This window comes from Camelus bactrianus, chromosome 11, assembly GCF_048773025.1.
Source record: "Camelus bactrianus isolate YW-2024 breed Bactrian camel chromosome 11, ASM4877302v1, whole genome shotgun sequence".
In the NCBI taxonomy this organism is placed as follows: domain Eukaryota; kingdom Metazoa; phylum Chordata; class Mammalia; order Artiodactyla; family Camelidae; genus Camelus; species Camelus bactrianus.
Genome location: NC_133549.1, coordinates 79,707,819 through 79,728,248, shown reverse-complemented (window position 1 = coordinate 79,728,248; position 20,430 = coordinate 79,707,819). Strand labels below are relative to the sequence as shown.

At 45.6% G+C, this 20,430-nt stretch overlaps 1 protein-coding gene across 6 annotated transcripts in view; it reads left to right on the top strand.

Annotated features, from left to right (window-relative positions):
* Positions 1–20,430, top strand: part of ARHGAP22 (Rho GTPase activating protein 22) — a 179,599-nt gene that overhangs the window by 17,345 nt on the left and 141,824 nt on the right. Inside the window, exon 1 of one of the 6 annotated variants that reach the window (XM_074374359.1) lies at positions 18,411–18,854. The exons of the other annotated variants lie outside the window; for them this stretch is intronic. Within the exon in view, the coding sequence (XP_074230460.1) occupies positions 18,821–18,854 (34 nt within the window). The 5' untranslated portion in view covers positions 18,411–18,820. Of the gene's footprint in view, positions 1–18,410; positions 18,855–20,430 lie in introns of those variants that run through there. 6 annotated transcript variants of the gene reach the window in all.

Below are 20,430 nucleotides of genomic sequence, written 5' to 3'. Positions count from 1 at the left end.
ATTTGGAACCAGGCACGCAGTCTTACTTCTCCAGTGTTCAGGGAATAAAAACCCCATAACCAGTCAAATGAAGGTCCCAGAGGAAGGTAGACCATCATAGAGATGAGAGTCAGCTAGGGCCATTACAACTGGACCAGCCTGGAAATTTTGCTCAGCGGTTCCCTAATGAAGTGTTGATAATTAATTTGTCACTCAGCACACATGTATTGTGCCAGGTGCTGTTCTAGGCACTGGGGATGCAGTAGGTAACAAAACTGATAAAAATCCCTGCTTCCTGGAGTTCACATTCATCACTTGTTATCATCTAATGGCGGGATCTAAAGGAAGCTGTTCTCTGAAGTCTTCCATGTGGGTCATGGGCCTCTGGGAGGTAAATCAGAGATTAAGAAGTGGAGGTGTAGTAGGAGTTGTTTGAAAAAGAATAGTCATTATGCAACAGCTTTTAACATTTAAAGACCCAGGCTTCTGGTTTTATCTTTGATGCATACAAAGCTTAGAAGTTGTCAATCCCACCCTTACAACAAGGAAACAGCTAAACGAACTTAAAATCACTTGTTAGACCCATAGGGGAATTGAGGTCACAGAGCAAACCACCACTCCAAATCTACAGACATAGGGGAATTCAGAAAATAACAGCCAAGATATGGCAGAGATTTTGGAATTATGAGATAGAAAATTTAGAATAACTAGGATTAGTATATTAAAGACTCTAATAGAAAAAGTAGACAACATGAAGGGACAGATGGCCAATGTAAGCTGAGAGGTGGAAACTCGAAGAAAGAAGGAAAAAGAAATGCTAGAAATAAAAAACACTGCAACAGAAATGAAGAATGCGTTTGATGGGCTCATCAGTAGACTGGATACAGCTAAGAAAATAGTCAGTGAGCTTGAAGATATGTCAATAGAAAATTCAAACTGAAATGCAAAGAAAAAAGAATAAAAAAGCAGACAGAATATCCAAGAATGGTGAGATCATTTCAGGTGTAATAAGCACATAATTGGAATACCAGAAGGGGAAGAAAGGAGCAGAAGAAATATTTATAGTAATGCCCAGAATTTTCCAAAATTGATGATGGTGTAGTAGAGAATTTAAGCTTGCCCAAAAAGAGGGCTAGCCTTTGCCTTTGGTTTCTGGGAGGTAATCACTGTCATTCCTGAAAGGAATGTCTTCATTTAGGGCAAGGATTGGCTACACCAGATCTTAGAGTGTCGCTAACTACACCTGATAGTCTTAGGGTAGAGGCTACCTATGCTAGAAAGGCTAATATGTGATTCAAGGTGGGTGCTTTGGGGCATGTGGTATCAGTCAGCCTAGAGGCTGAGATCAACCAGGTGGACAATTACTCCTGCCTGTGTTATGTAATGGAGCCCAAAGAAAAATTCTGAAAACTGAGGTTCTGGCAAGCTTCCTGGTTGGCAATACTCTGTGTATTGTCACACATTGATGCTCGCTGTGCAACATGTCCTGACTCCACGAGAGAGAGAGCAAGGGAAGCTGTGTGTTTGGAATCCTCCCAGACTATTCCCTATTCATCTATTCCTTGGTTGATTTTACTTTGATCCCCCCCCCCCCATAATAAACCATAGCTATGAACGTAATGGCTTTCAGTGAGTTTTATGAGTCCCTCCGGCAAATTACTGAACCTGAGGGTGGTTTGGGGGAACACCTTCAGACTTGCAGTTGGTGTCAGAAATGAGGTTGGCCTTACAGAGAACTATGTGCCCTCAAACTTGATAGCTGGACTCTAAACTGGTTTGGCCAACTCCAGGCAATGGCAATCAACAAACCACAGATCCAGGAAGCTCAGAGAACACCAAGTAGAATAAAATTATATACATATTAGGCATATCCTATTCAAACTGCAAAACAAACCAAAAGACAAAGAGAAAATCTTGAAAGAAGCTGGGGGTAGGTTTAAGGAACAAGGATAAGAATTACATTAGACTTCTCATCAGATATATGTAAGGGAGAAGAGTGTGGAGTGAAATACTTAAAACGTTGAAAAAGATCCCCACCAATAGAGGATTCTGTATCTAGTGAAATTATTCTTCAGAAGTGAAGGCTAAATAAGGACTTTCTCAAACAAATAAAAACCAAGAGTATTTATCACTAGTAGACTTGTTCTCTGCAAAATGTTAAAAAGAAGCTTTTCAGAGAAAAAGAAAATGATATAGGTCAGAAACTGATCTACATAGAATATTCAGAGAAGGAATAAATGAAGATAAAGTAAAATCTTTTTCTTATTCTTAATTGATCTAATAATAACTGCACAAAATAATAAGAGTAACAATGTATTGAGTGACTATGGTGTGTAGACAGCTGAACCCAGTAACAGCAATGGTATAAGGAACAGGAGAGAGGAAGTGGGAATGCTCTGTTTATAAGGAACCTGCACTAACTGTGAAACAGTAGTACAGTGTTATTTGAGTGTGGACTTAGATTAGCTGTAAATACATATATTGCAAACCTAGGGGAACCACAAAATTTTAAAATAATTATAACCAGTATGCCAAAAAGAAATAGATAATTTGAATAAGCCTATCACTGTTAAAGAGATTCAATCAATAAGTGACAATTTTCCAAAATAGAAAGCACCAGGCCCAAATAGTTTCACTGGTGTATTTTAACAAACCACTTAAGAACGAAATGATATCAATTCTCTACAATCTCATCCAGAAAGTAGAAGTAGAAGGAACACTTCCTGACTCATTCTGTGAGGCTAGCATTACCCTAATGCCCAACTGGATAAAGATAAGAAAGTAAAGCTACAGACAAATATCTCCTATGAATATAGATGCAAAAACCCTCAAGAAAATATTAGCAAAATTAACCCAACAATGTATGAAAAGAACTGTATAACACACCCAAGTGGGGTTTGTTGCAAATGTGCAAGACTGGTTGAACATTAAAAGAAATACCCACCACATCAATAGGCTAAAGAAGAAAAATCATTTGATCAAATGAATTGATATAGAAAAAACATATGACAAATGCAACACCTCTTCATGATAAATACTCTCCAGCAAACTAGAAAAAGAGGAGGACATCCTCAACTTGATGAGGAATATCTCAAAAAAAAAAAAAGAAAAAAAACTTCGGCTACCATCATACTTGATGAGAAACTGGATATTTTCTCGCTATATTGGGAACAAGGCAAGGATGTTCCCTCTAACCACTCCTGGAAGTACTGGAAGTTCTAGCTAATGCAATAAGATAAGAAAAGGAAATAAAAGTTATACGGGTTGGGAAGGAAGAAATGAAACTGACTTTGTTCACAGGTCACAGGATTGTCTATGCAGAAAATCACAAATCATCTGCAAAAACAATACAAACCAAAAACCAAAAACCAAAAAAACCTCCTAGAACTAATAAGCAATTATAGCAAGGTCACAGGATACAAGCTTCATGTACAAAAATCAGTTTTTCTCCCTCATACCTGTTTAAAATGAACCAGCAGAATTTGAAAATAAAAACACAATGCCATTTGCATTAACATGAAAAGTTAAATATAACATAAAGATCTAACAAAATTTGTACAGGATCTACATATAGAAAGCTACAAGACTGGTGAAAGAAATTGAAGAGGATCTAAATAAATGAAGAAATTTTCTGTGTTCATGGATTGGAAGATTCAACATTGTTAAGGTATCAATTCTCAGCTTGATCTATAAATACAGCACAATGTCAATCAAAATCCTGGCCAGCTATTTTATAGGTATCAGCACATTGATTCTAAAGTTTACGTGGAAAGGCAAATGATCAAAGCGGCCAAGGAGGAACTGAAGAATAACATAGTTGGAAGAATCACACTGCCTAAATTCAATTTAATTATTTTAAAGTTACAGTAACCAAGACAGTGCTCTACTGGCAAGAGGATAGACATAGGTGAATGGAATCTCATAGAAAGCCCAAAAATAGACCCACACAAATATAGTCAACTGATCTTTGACAAAGAAGGAAAGGTAATTCTGGAGAAAGGATAGTGCTTTTAACAGCTGTTGCAGGAACATCTGTATGTCCATACTCAAAAAAAAAAGAGAGAGCATTGATACAGACTTTATATGTTTTGTAAAAATTAATTCAAATTGGATAATAAACCTAAACATAAAACACAAGATACAAAATTTACAGAAGAAAACACAGGAGAAAATATAGGTAACCTTAAGTTAGTTTTCAGATACAACACCAAAAAAGTGATCCATGTTTAAAAAAAAAAAACTTTATTAGAATTCAAAACTTCTTAACTTTTTAACTTTTTAAGTTAAACCATGAACTGGGCAAAAATATTTGCAAAACACATTTTTATTTTTAAGTTGTATGAGTTTTTGCTATATTCTAGATACAAGTGACTTAATAGAAGTAAGGTTTGCACAAATTTTCCCCCATTCAGCAGGTTGTCTTTTTATTTTCTTGATTTTGAAGTATAAACATTTTTCGTTTTAATTACAGCCAGTTTGTCTAATTTTTTTCTTACTTATGACTATGTTTTCTTCTATGAATTTATAGCTTGGTGCTTATATTTAAGTCTTTGTTACATGTTTTAATTGTATGAGGGGAGGGGTCCAACTTCATTCTTTTGCATGGAGATACTGAGTTCTCTCAGCATCATTTGTTGAAAGGACTGTTCTTTCCCCCATTGAATTGTCTTGACATCCTTATTTAAAATCAGTTGACCATAAATATGTGTGTCTATTTCTGAACTCTTGATTCTATTCTAGTACTGAAGGGTTCCTCAGGATGCAGGACTTCTAATGCTTAAACTAGGATAATCTCAAGTAAACTCGGATTTTGGTCACCTTACAGCTGGATAGGGCTTGCCCAACCACTGCACATGTTCCTCTCTCTAATACCCCCAATTCTACATTTCACTGCTTTTCAACCCCTCAACTACTGGATCCATCCTTCCTTTGGATTTTCACCGTAGAAGTCAGTGCGTGCTTACCGAAAGAATTCAAACAGCATAGAAAAGCGTAATGCAGAAGCAGGTGACTCCAAACTTCCATCCCTACTCTGCAGCGATAACTGCTGTTACCTCCAAAAAGTTTTGACACATATATTCATCTTTCCTTTTGTTAAAGACACAAGTGGAATTGAAACATGCATATAGTTTAACAATCAGCTCTTAAAGCTGTATAATGTCCACTTTATCACTATACTACCGATCGTTTCAAAATACCCCACAGACTGGCCTTTAGCTCTGTTGAAGATTGGGTCCCCTGAGAAGCTGACTCTGAGATGGAGGTCAGTGTGGAGTAAGGTTATCAGGGAGTAACACCAGTAGGGGGTCAGGAAGCAGGATAGAGCAGGGGGAGAAGTTGGACTGCAATGCAGGCATAACAGTGACCTCAGTAGGTTCCACACTCAGCTGAGGCTGGGGTGGGCTTCTAGGGCTGAGCTAAGTTGGGGCAAGAAGCCAGGCCTTTATACTCCCACAGTGACCAGCCATCAATGGCGGCTGCCCCCAGGAAGGGAATGTACCTTTGGTGAGGAAATCTCCAGCAGAGGCAGAGGTGGTGGGTTGCGTGTCAGCAGCTGGGGACTAGACCCTAGAGTCCTAGGGGCATCTGGGTGGCACAGCAGAGTGTACTGTAGGTCATTAAAAACAAGGCTGTGATGCACCTTTCTCTGCAAGATAATGCATCTGCAAGATAAGGGGCTGCCTTGCACGACCCGCTTAGGCATGGTAGCAGCCACCTTGTCGTTGGTCCATAGCTGCCTATCAAGGATGGTGTTCCTCTTTCTGCTTGAGCTCTCTGGGTTGATTGATGGGAAGGCAAGCTTTGTCCCCTCCCTGCAAGACAAGTCCTTATTGTTCCTATGTCCTATCTGCACCAAAGAAGTTAACTCCAATGGGCTGTGAGAGAATGGGAAAGGGTTTAGGACCATTTTGTGATGAAACCCTCTTGGGTATGAATGTGCTTTAACATACTTTACTGAGGCCATGACCTGACAACTTTCAAAAAATTCTTATCCTTTAAATTTGCCATCAGGGGTCAACAGGAGAAACCTAATGCCTTGAAAGCAGATTTCTGGGCCTCTTGGTAGTTTGGGAGCCTTGGAGGTGAAGGATGGAAAGTCTATCATGCAGGTACCATATGGTACACACCTGTGCCTATGTCCTTGCTATGGAAATGGATGGGGACCATTTGGTGTTATATACCCTGGAATGCTGGGTTTGAGGCACCAGCTTAGCCCCTGGTGTCTGATGATGTGGTACACATCATGCACCACCTCTGAGCCTCACTTTCCTCTTAAGACAGGAACTGATAGACCACCTTTGGGTGGTGATGCATGTGAACCATGATAATGGAGTCTGACGCATGGTAGGTGCTTAGAAAAAGGTAACTGATAGAATAGTAGTGATGGCAACAACTGCAGAAAGGGGGATGTTGCCACTGGGCACAGTGTGCTCCTCACCATGTCAGGTCTGGTTCTGAGACTGTGTGTGTGCAGGGCTGGGAAGGCAGGCCCATCCTGAACAGAGGTGGCTGGTCAGGCACCTTGGGACCCGTGAGGCCTGATTCATGAGCCCACTGCAAAGAAGAGAAATAGGCCCCATGTCAGTCTCCATGCTGCCACCTCTGGCCATTGCCCCCCTTTCTCTGAGCCCCAGGGTTCTATGTTCAAGCCTCTGCCTTGGGACTGATTGTTCAGGCAACTCACAGTGCAATGCCAAGTCTTGAGTCTAGACAGTGCCCTTCTGCAAAAGACAAAGGTGCCCCTTTTTCCAGGCTGAGCCAGCCCCACGGCCAGACCCTATGGCTTGTTAATCAGAGTAACCCCCAACCCTGTGCTTCTTCAGCCAGGTGTACTGTTGGCAGGGCCTAAAATGCCAAGCCCCACCCAGGGGCCCTCAGTCTGTGCCCAAAATTATCAGGTTGGGATCTTCATAAATCCCTTGGGATATCAATGGAGACTGAAATTCAAAATTGAAAATTTAGAAAAGAGAGGCTGCCGTGGGCACAGGCCAGAGCTACCCACCATTGCCTTACCTAGGGACAGAACAGCACCCTGCACAGTTCCTTGGTCCCTGCTCTCTTTCACACCCAGTCCCAGGAGTGGACCCAGAATTGAATGCAACAGGCCCTGCCTTTATTGTTTTTTTCTTACCTAATTGCTCTGGCTACATCCTCCAATACAATGTTGACTAGAGGTGATGAGAACAGATATCCTTTTAAATCTCTTGAGACCTGCTTTGTGGCCTAACATGTGGTCTATCCAGGGATGTTTTTCCTGTGCTCTTGAGAAGAATATGTATTTTGCTGTTGTTGTGTGAAGTGTTCTATAGATGTGTGTTAGGTCTAGTTGGTTTATAGTGCTGGTCAAGTCCTCTATTTCTTTGTTGCTATTCTATCCATTGTTGAAAATGGGATATTGAAGTCATCAATTACTATTGTTGCATTGTCTATTTCTCCCTTGAATCTATTTTTGCTTCATGGACTTTGAAACTCTACTGTTAGCCAAATACATGTTTATAATTGTTACACCTTGATAGATTGATCCTTTGTGTGTGTGTGTGTGTGTGTGTGTGTGTGTGTATTCCTTTCTTTTTGGTAATAACTTTTGTCTTAAAGTCCATTTTGTCTGATTTCAGTATTGCCACTCCAACTCTCTTTTGATTACTGTCACGTAGAATATCTTTTTTCAGTCCTTTCACTTTCAACCTATTTGTGTCTTTGCATCTAAAGTTAACATGCTTTAGAGAGCGTATTGTTGGATTTTTAAAAAATCAATTCTACCCACTTATGCCTTTTAGTTGAAGAGTTTAATTCATTTATATTTAATGTACTTGCTGATGAGAAAGGACTTAATCCTGCTATTTTGCTATTTTTTTCTTTTTTTCATATTATTTGTTCCTCACATCCTCAGTTACAGACATCTTTTGTGTTAAATGAATATTTTCTGTCATACTCTTTCAAGCACCTTGTTGTTTCTATTTCTGTACATTTTGGGGGTTATTTCCTTAGTGATTGCCTTTTTAATCTAGTTTGGATTAATACAAACAGTATACAAAATGTTTTTATTTTATTTTACTTTTTATTGAAGTATAGTTGATGTGTAATATATGAGTTACAGGTATACAATATAGTGATTCACAATTTGTAAAGGTTATACTCCGTTTATAGTTATTATGAAATATTGACTATATTCTCTATGTTGTATAATATGTCCTTGTAGCTTATTTTATACATAATAGTTTGTACCTCTTAATCCTCTACCCCTATACTGCCCTTCCCCCTTTCTCTCTCCCCACCAGTAACCACCAGTTTATTCTCTATATCTGTGAGTCTATTTCCTTTTTGTTATATTCACTAATTTGTTGTATTTTTTTAGATTCCACGCTATAAGTGATATCAGACAGTATTTGTCTTTCTCAGTCTGGTTTATTTCACTTGGCATGATGCCCTCCAAGTCCATTTGTTGTTGCAAATGGCAAAGTTTCATTCTTTTTATGGCTGAGTAGTATTCCATTGTCTATATATCATATCTTCTTTATCCATTCATCTGTTGAACAAAAACTTTTATATATCTTCATCATCACTTATTATATCTTTATACACTATGCGTTCATCAACATAGACTTATCATTTTTTTCTGACGTTATCTTTTAAATTGGATAAGAAAAAAAGAGAAGTTACGAAGAAAAATGTGCTAACATCATCTTTAATGTTTATCTATACCGTTACTTTTACTGCTGTTCTTATTTCTTCATGTGGGTTTGAGTTACTGTCTCATGTCCTTTCACTTCAGTCTGAAGGACTCCCTTTAACAGTAGTTGTAGGACAGGTCTGCAAGCAATTAACTGTCTCAATTAGTGTTTATCTAAGAATGAGTTAATTGTGCCTTCATTTTTGAGGAATAGTTTTGCCAAGTATGGAATTGTTGGTTGACAGTTTTCCACGGAGCCCTGTAACTAGGTTGTCGCACTGCAGGAGGAAGTAAGGCAGCTTGTGTGCAGTAGCCCCTCACCAAGGTTTGGGTACACACCCATACAGGAGCTGGATGGGAAACAGATGAGCATGAAATAAAGGTTGGAAGGCAAGAAGCATTTGCCAGAGAGGGAGGGCCTCATCCAGCAGCACCTTCTGGGTGAGCTGTGAATGCTGTCGGACAGGAGGCTGTAGAAAACAAGAGCCATGGCCTGGAAGGATGGCCTGTGGTTTCCAGTCTGAGACATACAATGCTTAGCTTGGTGGCATGATTGGGGAAATGAAGGAAATGCCATCTGTGAGAGAACGGACAAGTGGGAGACCACGCCATCTGTGCTGAGTTAGGAAGATGAGGAAGTGAGAGAGAAGAGGAATGGGAAAACATGGGCTGGGAGGCATGATGGGGGCATCAGTTAGAATTTGGTGGGTTGCAAGTCACAGAAAGGCAACCCAAGCCAGCTAAAGCCAGAAAAGGGAGTGTATTTGAAATATACCAGATATTTACAAAATCTTTTGGGAGCTGGAAAACCAGGCTTGGAAAACAGACAAGAATGATGGTGACCCCAGAAGGCCTAAAAGCCAGAAGTACAAGGGTCATCTTCTGGCAGGAAAGGCGTGGTCAGGACATCCCTGCGGGACACCTCTGCCATGCTAGAAGTCACCAAGGCCACAGCAGGTCATTGTCACTGCTGCCAGTGCTGGGAAGTCCATCTAACCATCTCTCAGTCTTTTCATGACACTCTCAATTTAGATCAGACACAGGCAGGGGCATCTGATGGGCTGAGCCTAGTTCACATGACCACATCTGACAGTGCAGACCTGTTCCTGATGGAAGCCATCCCAAAGGGGGAGGTCTTGGGGGGTTGGTCCAAAACAGGAAAGGGCCAGGTATCATAAAGCCCCAAAATGAGTCCTGTTCCCCTATAACAAATGAAGTGAAGGGAAGTGTGATTTTGAAAGGAGGGGAGACCTGAGTGTGTTTGTCAACTTGGGGAAGAGAACCAGTGAAGGAGAGCAGGATTAAGGATGTAAACACAAAGAAAATGATTGGACGAGCAGATGGAGGTGGTATGCCCAGGGGGAGAGGCTGGTCCCACCTCTTGACTTGATTCTTGCAGAATCTTGACTTTGGGGAGAGGTGTGAGTTGTGAGAGAAGGCGCCTGGGAAATTTCCATTCTTTCCATCTGTTCCAATCCCTGACTTTCCACAACAAGCAGGTGTTTTCACGAGGGAGAAGATTTGTTTTTCAACAATGTAAAACTGACCAAAGGGGTGATTCATCATTTTCTAAAATCCTGACTCTTTGTGGGAGGGGAAATCATTTCAGATCTGCTTCTTTGTTGGACCCTGTTGAGAACAGGATGCTCCTGGACAGGCTTAATGCTGGCAGTCACCCTCCCCATGGGGTCCCCCCCTTACTGCTGCAGAGAAAGGGTGACAGCTCCTTGGAACCTCAGTATCTCATGTTCCCAGGACCCAGAACTCCGCTAGCGAGGTCACACTTCCTTCTTTCTTCTTAGCCTCTGACGGCCAGAAGCAGAAACTCAGCAAGGGACCCTGCCTGGCCCAGGGTGTCAGGCCCGGCTGGCGGGGGTCCCTCCTGCCACTTCCCACAGTGCCCTGAGGGGACCCCACCTGCTCCAGCATGGCCTGTCCCACTGTTGGCTCTACACATGCTCTGAGGAAACCACAGGAAGACTTTGCAGCTGAATAAAATCTTAATCTGAAAGCTGCCCAACTAAATGGGGAGCCCAGACAGTTGCCCAAGTGAAGCAGAGAGTCTCAGGTGAGTAGAATTTGTCAGAACTCAGCATTTACAGAAGCATAAAAAATGAGGCCTACGAGGTCCACAGGACCTGTCAGGTACATACAGCCGAGCTGCTCAGCGCCCCCTTCAGGAAAGGACTGGTAAGGCCCAGCTGCAAAAGTAGGGTTGGCTGACACCGCCAGCTGTCAGCGCTTTGAGGGTCAGCCTCGGCTTTCCGGCTTTCCAGCCAACTTCGTGTTCTTCTTGGGTGGCTCCCAGCCAACGACTTCTCAAGGCAGTAGCGGCCAAGTCATGCTTGCCTCCGAGAAGGCCTCCAGCCAATGACCATGCAAAGCTGTGGTACAGGGGCCTAAACACCTCCATCCAAAGCCAGACCACGCTCTGGCCCATCTGCCTCTGAGCTCCCAGGTGGGCTGGCAGGTCCACTGTCAGGTCTGTACACCCCCTTCCCGCCCCCCGCCTGCTTCCTCCCCTTTCCTGAGCAAGTGTTCAGCCCTAATGAAACTCTCGTCTTCGCATCTGCCCCTGCACGGACATCAGCTGTCTGGACATAAGCTGTTGCGGAGTTAAAGGTGATATGTGACAAGTGCCACGGTAGAGGTTTAAACTGAAAGTTATAGTATCTGAACCAGCTCGGTACCCCTGTGTCTCCTCTCCCCCTTGACCAAGGCTATAGAACTTAAGGAAACATGCTCGAGGTCACAAGTAAGGGCCTTTCCAAGCAAAGCCTCCATATTCTGGTCTGAACCCTCTTGCTGGCCCAGTGTGTCTGGCGATTTTCCAATGCCCAACCCTGGGTTCTGCATCTTTGTCCTTCTGACTCTCTGCCCAGGATCCCAGGGCAAGAAAGACCCCCCAAAAGTAAGAGTTCAGGGTTCTGGATCTCTTCTGGAGGCCTGGGCTATGTATGGGAGGGTGTGCCATAGATTGAAGTGCATCGACTGAAATTAAAAGCCAAGCTACACATCTGGAGGAGGCATTGGGCCAAAGGACAGAGACAGAATTCAGGCCAAAGGCAACAGGACTGAGGCCAGCAACTGAGGGCCAGGAGAGGGGCCCCGCCCTCTTCCCTCTGGGACACAGCAACTTGCAGGACCCAAGTGTCCAAAGGTGAAACCCAGGCTGTGCGCCGAGTCCCAGGAAGACAAGGCCACCAAAATGGGAGAAAAGTTCACCTTTGATGAATCCCACACAATTCTGCAATTGGAAAGATCTAGAAAGAGTATTTTAAAGTCATCATACTCTAGGTTTTGTTTTTAGTTTATATTTAAATTATAGGCTATAATATTTAAATTGTGGGTCAATTTTTAAATTATGCATAATACATATGGGCAATTTAAATTTTATATATCTAAACTATGGGTAAGATCTTAATGGGGTCTGGCAGGAGGACTTTCAGAAGGTTTGTGTGGCCTCAGGTGTGGGTGATGAGGGAGATTATTAAAGGTGTGCAACTCTAACCATGGGGCTCCGAGAAGGGAGGTGATGCTGAAACAGGGTCCAAAAGGATGCATCAATGTCTAGGAGTTGAGAAGGGCAGGTAGAGCGTATATCTGGTGGGAAGATCGGCTGTAGTGACAAAGAGGACCAAGTGGATAATGGTTCTACTTCTCACATCTGTCTGAGATGTTTCTGGTTGACAGTGGGGGCTCACGCAGTCATTCAGGCATCTGGGTGTGCCCAAGAAGAAAGAGAGAACAGATTTGGGTGGACAGCGAGCATTCTCTGCCCAGAGCGGGGAGTTGACAGTGACTAGGGCGCACAGAGCCAGCCTGGTAGGGATGACCAGAGGAGTGCTGGCAAATGCCTAACAACTGGCTCTCTGCAAGGGAAAAAAAAATTAAGTCCTGATGATGTCAAACAGTAATCAATATCAAGGCTGCAAAGAACAAAGAGCTTTACATTTGAGCATCTTACAAATTGTAATTCAGGAGACACAGATTCCAAGGGGTGTTTCAGGGAAAAGAAAGAGTCAGGGGCTTATAAAGGCAAAACCCACAAGGAAAAGAAATATTTGTCCTTAAGGACTAGGCTGTCAGGAATTATTCTAGGGTAAGGGTCTGATAAGTATCTCAAGTTTCTAGCAGGTGTTCTGGATGTCTTAGTACAATTTCTGGTCAAAAGATCGGATTCCATCCAGGCTGAGACATGCGTAAGTCACGCTTCCTCCGTGGCCCCCAGGCTCCATTTCAGAGAGCTCTCTTAGCAATGGCAACTACATTTTGATTTTCTTTCCACAATGGGCAGCATTTGTTGATTTTCTTGGTGTAAATAGTCTCACCACCATCAACTGCAAACTACCAGCATACCAACAGGATCACTGAACAAGGAGTTGGGAAGAGATGTGTGGTAACATCCCAATATATAGTTAAATTAGGGTTCTCCAGAGAAACAGAGCAAATAGAAGATATAGGTGTGTGTGTGTGCATATACACATAGATCACACATATATATCAAGAATATATATATATATATATATATCAAGGATATATAAATCTCTTGATATAGATATATATCTTCCTTGACTTACAGAGGAGTTATGTCCCAATAAACCCATCATAAGTCAAAAATGAATTTAATACACCTAACCTACCGAACATCATAGCTTAGCCTAGCCTACCTTAAATGTGCTCAGAGCACTTAACAGCTGGGCAACAAAGCTAACACAAAGCCTATTTTATAACAAACTGTTGAATATCTCATGTAATTTGTTAACTACTGTACTGAAAGTGAAAAAACAGAAGTTCTGTGGGTCTAGGGTATCCGTTGTAAGTTATCGGTCACCGTGGCACGGCCAGCTGGGAGCCGTGGGTCACCACCGCTGCCCAGCATCATGAGGGACTATCTCCTAGCATCTGGCCAGCCCAGGAAAAGCTGAAAGTTCAGAATTTGAAGGACAGTTTCTACTGAAGGCGTATCGCTTTTACACTATCATGAAGTCAAAAAAATCTTGAAGTTGAACCATCGTAAGCCAGGGACTGTCTGCATTTATCAAGAGATTTATAACAAGGCACTGGCTCACACAACTATGGAGGCTGAGAAGTCCCAAGATCTGCAGTTGACAGCCAGAGACCCAGGAGAACCGGTGGAGTTCTTGTTCGAAGGCCCGCGGGCCAAAGACCCAGGATAAAAACCAATTTTCAGTTCTACCCAAAGGCAGGAAAAAAACCCCATGCCCTAGCTCAAGGCCTTCAGGCAGGAAGAGTTCCCTTCTCTACACAAGGGAGGGTCCGCCTTTCTGTTCCACTCAGCCTCCCACGTGGTTGGATGCTGCTCCCCTACATCAGGGAGGGAAACCTGCTTTATTCTGTCTACTGATTCAAATTGTAATTTTGTCCAGAAGCACCCTCCCAGACACACCCAGAATAACACTCGATCAAATGTCTGGGCACCCTGGGGCCCAGTCAAGGTGACATAAAGAATCACTGTCATAGTAGTATTTTCACCATACAGATATCATGGAAAGAAATAATCCTAAGAATGTAGACAGCAGTAAAATGTAGTAAATAATCAGAGTCATGTCTACTGAGTATCTATTACCTTTGTTTTTAATATCATTTATTTAATTGTAAGTTTACACACTTTAATTTCTAATGATGTCTGTGTTAAAATTTTAGAATTCCTAAGAATTTAACAATCTGATCTCAGGGTGGTTGGTACTGTTGCAGGAGGATGGAGAATGCCGGAGGATGGTCGTGTCCCAGGTCTCAGGTGCATCAGGAAAGAATTCATGAGTGAGCCATAGTAGAGTAAAAGTAAATTTATTCAGGGAGCTACACACTATAGACAGAGTGTATGCCCTCTCAGAAGGTGAGAGGCCATGGGCTGTGGGGTTGTTAGTTTTTATGGGCTGGGTAATTTCATAGGCTAACAAGTGGGAGGATTATTTTAACTACTTTGGCGAAGGGGCGGGGATTTCCAAGAACTTGGCCACCACCCACTTTTTGGCCTTTTATGGCCAGCCTCAGAACAGTCATGGAGTCTGTAGGTATGTCATTTAGTACGCTGATGTATTACAATTAGTGTGTAATGAGGCTCAAGGTCTACTGGAAGGCAAATCTTCTGCCATCTTGGGCTCAGTAGGTTCTAACCAGTTTCTGTTGTGTCTTCAGTGGCTATGTCATTCTTTTAATGGTTGTGCTCTGCCCTCTTCCCTCCTGTCTCAGTACAGGTGGACAGTCCAGCACACCACTGGGATGGACAGAAGTGGTATGCTGGAGGCTTCAGTCACCTAGCAACAGGAACTGAGGGTACCATAAGCAGGGAGTCAAGGGACGCTGGTGCTGGTGACCACTGAGCAAGCATCTCAGACTCAGGGTAGCAGTGTTTTCCCCCTCTGCCTCTGGAAGAGCACACTCTGTCCTCCCTGCAGCTTCTGGAACAGGGGAGTGGGGCTCTGCTACCTATAAGACATCTTGGTGTAAATTAGAGAAAGGCTCGCCTTCCTGGCAGTGGGTCCCTCTCACCGTGCTAGAACACATGGCTTTGCCAGCAAAGCCCAAACCCAGCCCTTCCCCTGGACACCTTTGTGCAGTGCACAGCCTACACACCAGTACCTGTGGCTCTGAGCGGAGTGGAGCGGTCTCATGTTAAGCCTTGAGACAGAGGCCCCTTTCTACTTTCTAACTAGAAGACTGATTGGTAAATGTGCCCCTCCCTGAGAAGAAGCCTCCTGCGAGGCTACAGCCAGCCAAGACTGCTTCTGGTGGTCCCAGGCTCTCGGACATGCAATTATCTAATAAAGTTGTAATTGTCACCCCGGCTGCATATGGATCACCAGAGGAACTTTTACACCTCCCAATGACCAATGTCCACTCCAGACAAGTTAAGTCAGAGCCGATGGGGGTGAGACAGAAAAGTCAGTTTTCAGAGCTCCCCAACGCACAGCCAAGGTTGAGAACCACTGATCTGAAGCCATCCTGGCTGTGGGCCAATGATGTTGATGGGTGACCATCCCACCAAGAAGTGTATGTTTCAGCAAATGCCTTCTGGAGAGTTCTGGCCTCCCAATCCTCTCCACTCACCTTGTAGAGCCTACAGGTGCCTGGCCCAGAGAAGCCCTTAGAAAATGAAAAAATGATGCAGAGCAGGGAACTGACAAAAGGAGACCCAGGACCACTGCTGGGAGGTGCAGTGCTGTGAGGGAAGGCGCAGGGCAGTGGGAGAGGGGGGCCATCTCTCTGTCTCTACTTCTAGTTGAGGCCCATATTTCCCCTCCTTGGCCTCCAATTCCTGCCTGTAAGTAAGAGGAGTGGGGGCAGTTCCTCCAAATAAAAGCTTCTGCAGGAGGCCATCATGTTCAGCAGATCCCCATGCCCTGTTCTTGCCCTCACCCCACCTTTCTGGTGACCTCAGAGGGAGTGGGAGGGCTCCCAGGGCCTTGTGGTGCAGCGTCTGTAAACTCCAGGAAGGAAGGTGTGCTACTGTCCCTTCCAGCTGGAACCCCTGGATCCCTTCATCCAAAGTATTGGCAACATGATCTGAGGGCAGAGAGAAAGAAAGGGCTCCCCTGCCCGGCTCCCGCACCCCCCACCTTTCTCCAGTACAGGGTCCTACCCTTTTCCCAGCTTTACTTCTGGGTTTGAGCTCAGAACCTCTGTGGTTTTGTCCAGTTCCAACACTGATCCCCGGAAAAGCAGGCGGGTAAGCCCAGCCACTAAATATCATCAGGGGAAACAGCTGCACAGGAAAAGCACCCGGGGAGTGGTTTCTTAACCAAAACAAGTGTGAGTGGACCCAAACTAAGTCTTCAGGGCATTTTTCCTGCCTCTGGCTTAGAGGAAGTGGCCCAGGCTGCATTACTCACAGGCTTTCATGATTGCTCAAGACATTGGCACTGGCCACGGGCCCTCCCCTTGTGACCCTGATGTCAACATGAGATGTTTCAGCTCTGTGTCCTCCCCTCTCCTACTGGATGGCCTCTGCCCCAGCCTGACCTGGCCTCTACCTGGCCCAAAAAGAACAGGAGGCAGATTCTGTCATTCTGTCTTGGATCTGTCCATCAAGCAAATCTCATGGGGTTCCTGGCCTGATTCCACCTGAGGCTCAGGGCTGGGCATGCAGGTGAGGCACTGGGCAGTCAGAGGGACACAGATGAGAGCCCTCAGGAAGTGCTTCATGGCTTCTGTGGTAGAATCAGGAGACTTGCTTAGAATGATCAGACTTGTGTGGCTGAAACTCACTCCAAAGAGAAGGAAACAGAGCACGCAGGAGCAGGAGCTGTGCGCGCATCTGGTTGTGTGTAGCATTAGCAAGAGATGGGTCACAGAGGAAGGCACTGACAGCACCATAAAAGGCCTTGAACGTTATAGTAAACGTACTTATACTGAGGAGTGGCTGAGGGCCAGAATAAGTGACTTGATGCTGAGTAAGAGAGCTTTGTCTCCCGGGATTCTGCTCTTTCCCTGCAACCTGGCCATTCAACCGATTATATCCTGGTGAGTCCTTAATCTCTCTAACCCTCCTCTCCTCCCCATCGTCCAGATCCCGTCCTCCCTAGCATGGACTGCTGCAGTGGACTCGCAGTGGACTCCCAGTGGACCTCCAGCCTCTGGACCTTTTCCCCTTCCAGCTGCTAGAGTCGATTACACATCAGTATGACAGTTGGGGGTGAGCAGACATAGGGGCAATATGAGAATTAGGGTAGGAGCGTGATTGTCCAAAGCAGAGAGGTTCAAGTTCCCTCATCTTCCAGCTCTTAAGAGGATCACACAGTGCCCTGGCCCCCCAAAACCCAGCTCCAGGCGCAAATGCCTGACAGGGTACATGGTGGTGATTTCAGGATCCACAAACGCTGGTCCTCACCATACAGTGAAATCACTGAGGGCTCTCCAGCCAGGAACCTTTACAGGAAGTGGCTGGAATTGGGGTATTAGAGAGACATCCTGGGTTCAGGCCCCAGCCCTGACAAGACTGTGTGACTGTGGCTAAGATAGCTAACATTTCTGTGCCTTATTTTCTTCGTCTGAAAAGCCATAATAAAGGTTTCCCGGCATCAGGGAATTTGAGAATTAAATGAGATACTGACTATAAAGCACAAGCCTCAAGGACACATAGTAGGTGCCTAATACATGAAAACTATTACTGTGATGGCATTTCTTAGGCATTTTTTTAGCCTGTTGAGGCTGAACCCCCGCAAAATCCCCACTGTACACTCTTTAGAATTGTGCTAGTATTAAACAGAAACACGGCAGTTAGCAGAGATCCACCACTCAGTGCCCACTTTTGAGATCGTACTTACCATGTGCAGGCCCTGAACTAAGTGTTTCGCACGCATTCTTATTCCTGTCCCCTTATTAAGGCGGGAGAGAAAGGTAACATTCCTAACCCGCATCCCGTGGGGCTCTGAATACTGCCGCGGCCATATGTTCCTTCCAAGACACACCTGTCTTTCAACAGTTGGAACTGTGCGCTCATAGGCGGCCTCCGGGGCCCTCCTGGCAGGAAATATCGGGCAGAGCAGGCCCCCAGTGGACGGATCCTGGATGGAGGGGTCCTTGGCCCGCAGGGGATCAAGAGCCCTCTCCCCTCCGGCCCCCTCCCCCACTCCCGGACCTTGGCAGGGCGTGCGGGCCCTGGATGGCCAGAGGCGGCGCATTCCCTGCAGTCTCTCGGTTTTTCCAGCCGGCCCTCCCCTCGCAGAGGGCGGATCCGAGCCCGGAGCCCGCCCGCTCGCCGCCAGGACCGTAGGACCAGCTGGGACCGCGCACTCCACCCGACTCCGCCTGCCCCGCCCTCCTCTCGCATCCGCCCGCCGTCCCTCCCTCCGGCTCCGCTCTCCGGGATGGACTGTGCCGCGTGCGCCCGGGCCGGGCGGAGGGACTGGCAGGCCGTCCCGCCCTGGCCCGGTAATTGATCAGCAGTGGTTACTGAGCCTCTAAATGGTTCGTGCGGATGGGAATTAATTCTGAGATGGATAAATAATGCATTGAGGTTTATGTAGTCCAAGGCAAGCCGTCGGTCCGGAGCCAGGAGAGGCGGCCGAGGGAGCCTTGCCGGTGACGCCAGCGGCCATGGGGGCCCGAGCGGGGCATGAGGGGCAACTGGGCGAGCAGAGGAGAAAAGGGAAGTGGATGGCAGCATGATCGGCCCAGCGACTCCGGCCAGGCGGCGGCAGGAACATGCTGAGCCCAAAGATCAGGCAAGCCAGGAGGGGTAAGTCCAACTTCCTGCGGTGGATCTGGCCACAGTGTGCGTGCGTCTGCTGGCAGACGTGTGCGGACACTCAGCTGGCTGCCACGCTGGGGTCAGATGGGACAGGCATTCTGGAGGCATCTTGGTGACTGACAGCCCTTCCTAGTGAGGCTCGTGGGGTGGGTAGGGGTCAGACCTGAGACTGCCAAAGGGCGATGGCCAGCTTAGTACCCCAGTGGGGGTGCAGGCTTCACCCCCACGTTCCATGTTTTACAGAGTCCCTGGCTTGCTCAAAGTGACCAGGTGACAACTTTGGAAAAACTTTCTTTCCTAGAAGGGAAACACTGACTGCTCAAGATTTGCTCTAGCTGCCAAGACAAAAGTGGCCCTCATTAGGAAAGGCAATGCCCGGGTTTCTCCAGACAGACAGGTCTCCATCAGGGTCCTCCTTCTGGCAATGTGTTCATCTGCTCTGCAGAGCCTGCAGGAGCTGCCACAGCTGGGCTGCAAGAAGCAATTCCCCCGGCCGAGGCTCCTGCTGGGAGAGCTCCCAGGAAGCTACAGGGCCTGGAGATGACCGTGTTGGGGGAGCAGATCCAGAGATGAACAGGAAATCCCAGTGGAGTTGGTAGAGACTTGCAGGGATGATCCCGCTGTGATGGGCTAGCACCCCACCCAGAATGTGACCCTGCACAATGGTCTGGGGACTCAGGACAAGTTGTGGGGCTAGGAACAGCCTCTCCCTGGATGGCAGTTTCTTGGCCAATGCAAGTGTCATTTTAGATGAAAGCATCTGTGTCTTAAGAAAATAGGATGTGTCTTTTCAGGTGGCCAGTGTTTGTGGAGGGCTGAGCCTCCCTTGTGAGTAAGGAACACGAGGACAGGACAGGCGGTGTGGAGGTGGGCGGAGCTTCTGCCTGGGGAGCTTGGAAACAGTGCGTGTCTCACTCAGTGTTTGCGTGTTTGAGGCAGGGACCTTCCAGGCTCCCGTGTGCTCACAGGCACACACTCGTCTCTTTAGCATGCTGTAGGCATTTGGATGCCGGCGTTCAGAGAGTGGTCAGAGCCAGCAGGACCCCTCCGGGGGCGCTTGGAATGGGCTGTCACCTCTCGGTCCCAGAGGGCAAAGGAGGGCTGTGCATGGCTTTGCTGAGGGGTAGAGGTACAGCCTGGTGACCGACCTGGCGGGGAGGGGCAGGGCAGGCCAGGCCCTCCCAGAGAGCTTAGGTCTTCTCTCTCACTCCTAACATGCTGGTCACATGTGGCTATCGAGCACTAGACATGTGAGTAATCCCAACTCAGAAAAATGTACACTAGATTTTGATGACTTAGTAGGGGAAAAACAAGAATGTAAAATATCTCAATGATGATTTTCCATTGATTACCTGCCTAAATGACAATAGCTGGGATATATTGGGTTACATAATACATATGATTAAGATTCATTTCATCTATTTTTTTTTCTTTTATTTTTAATGTAGCCACTAGAACATGTACAATTGCATATGTGGCTCACATTTTATTTCTATTGGATGGGGCTGGTCCAGAAAGAAACCAGAGCTTCAGCAAAGGGGTCTCAGGAAGCCTGCCTTTGAAA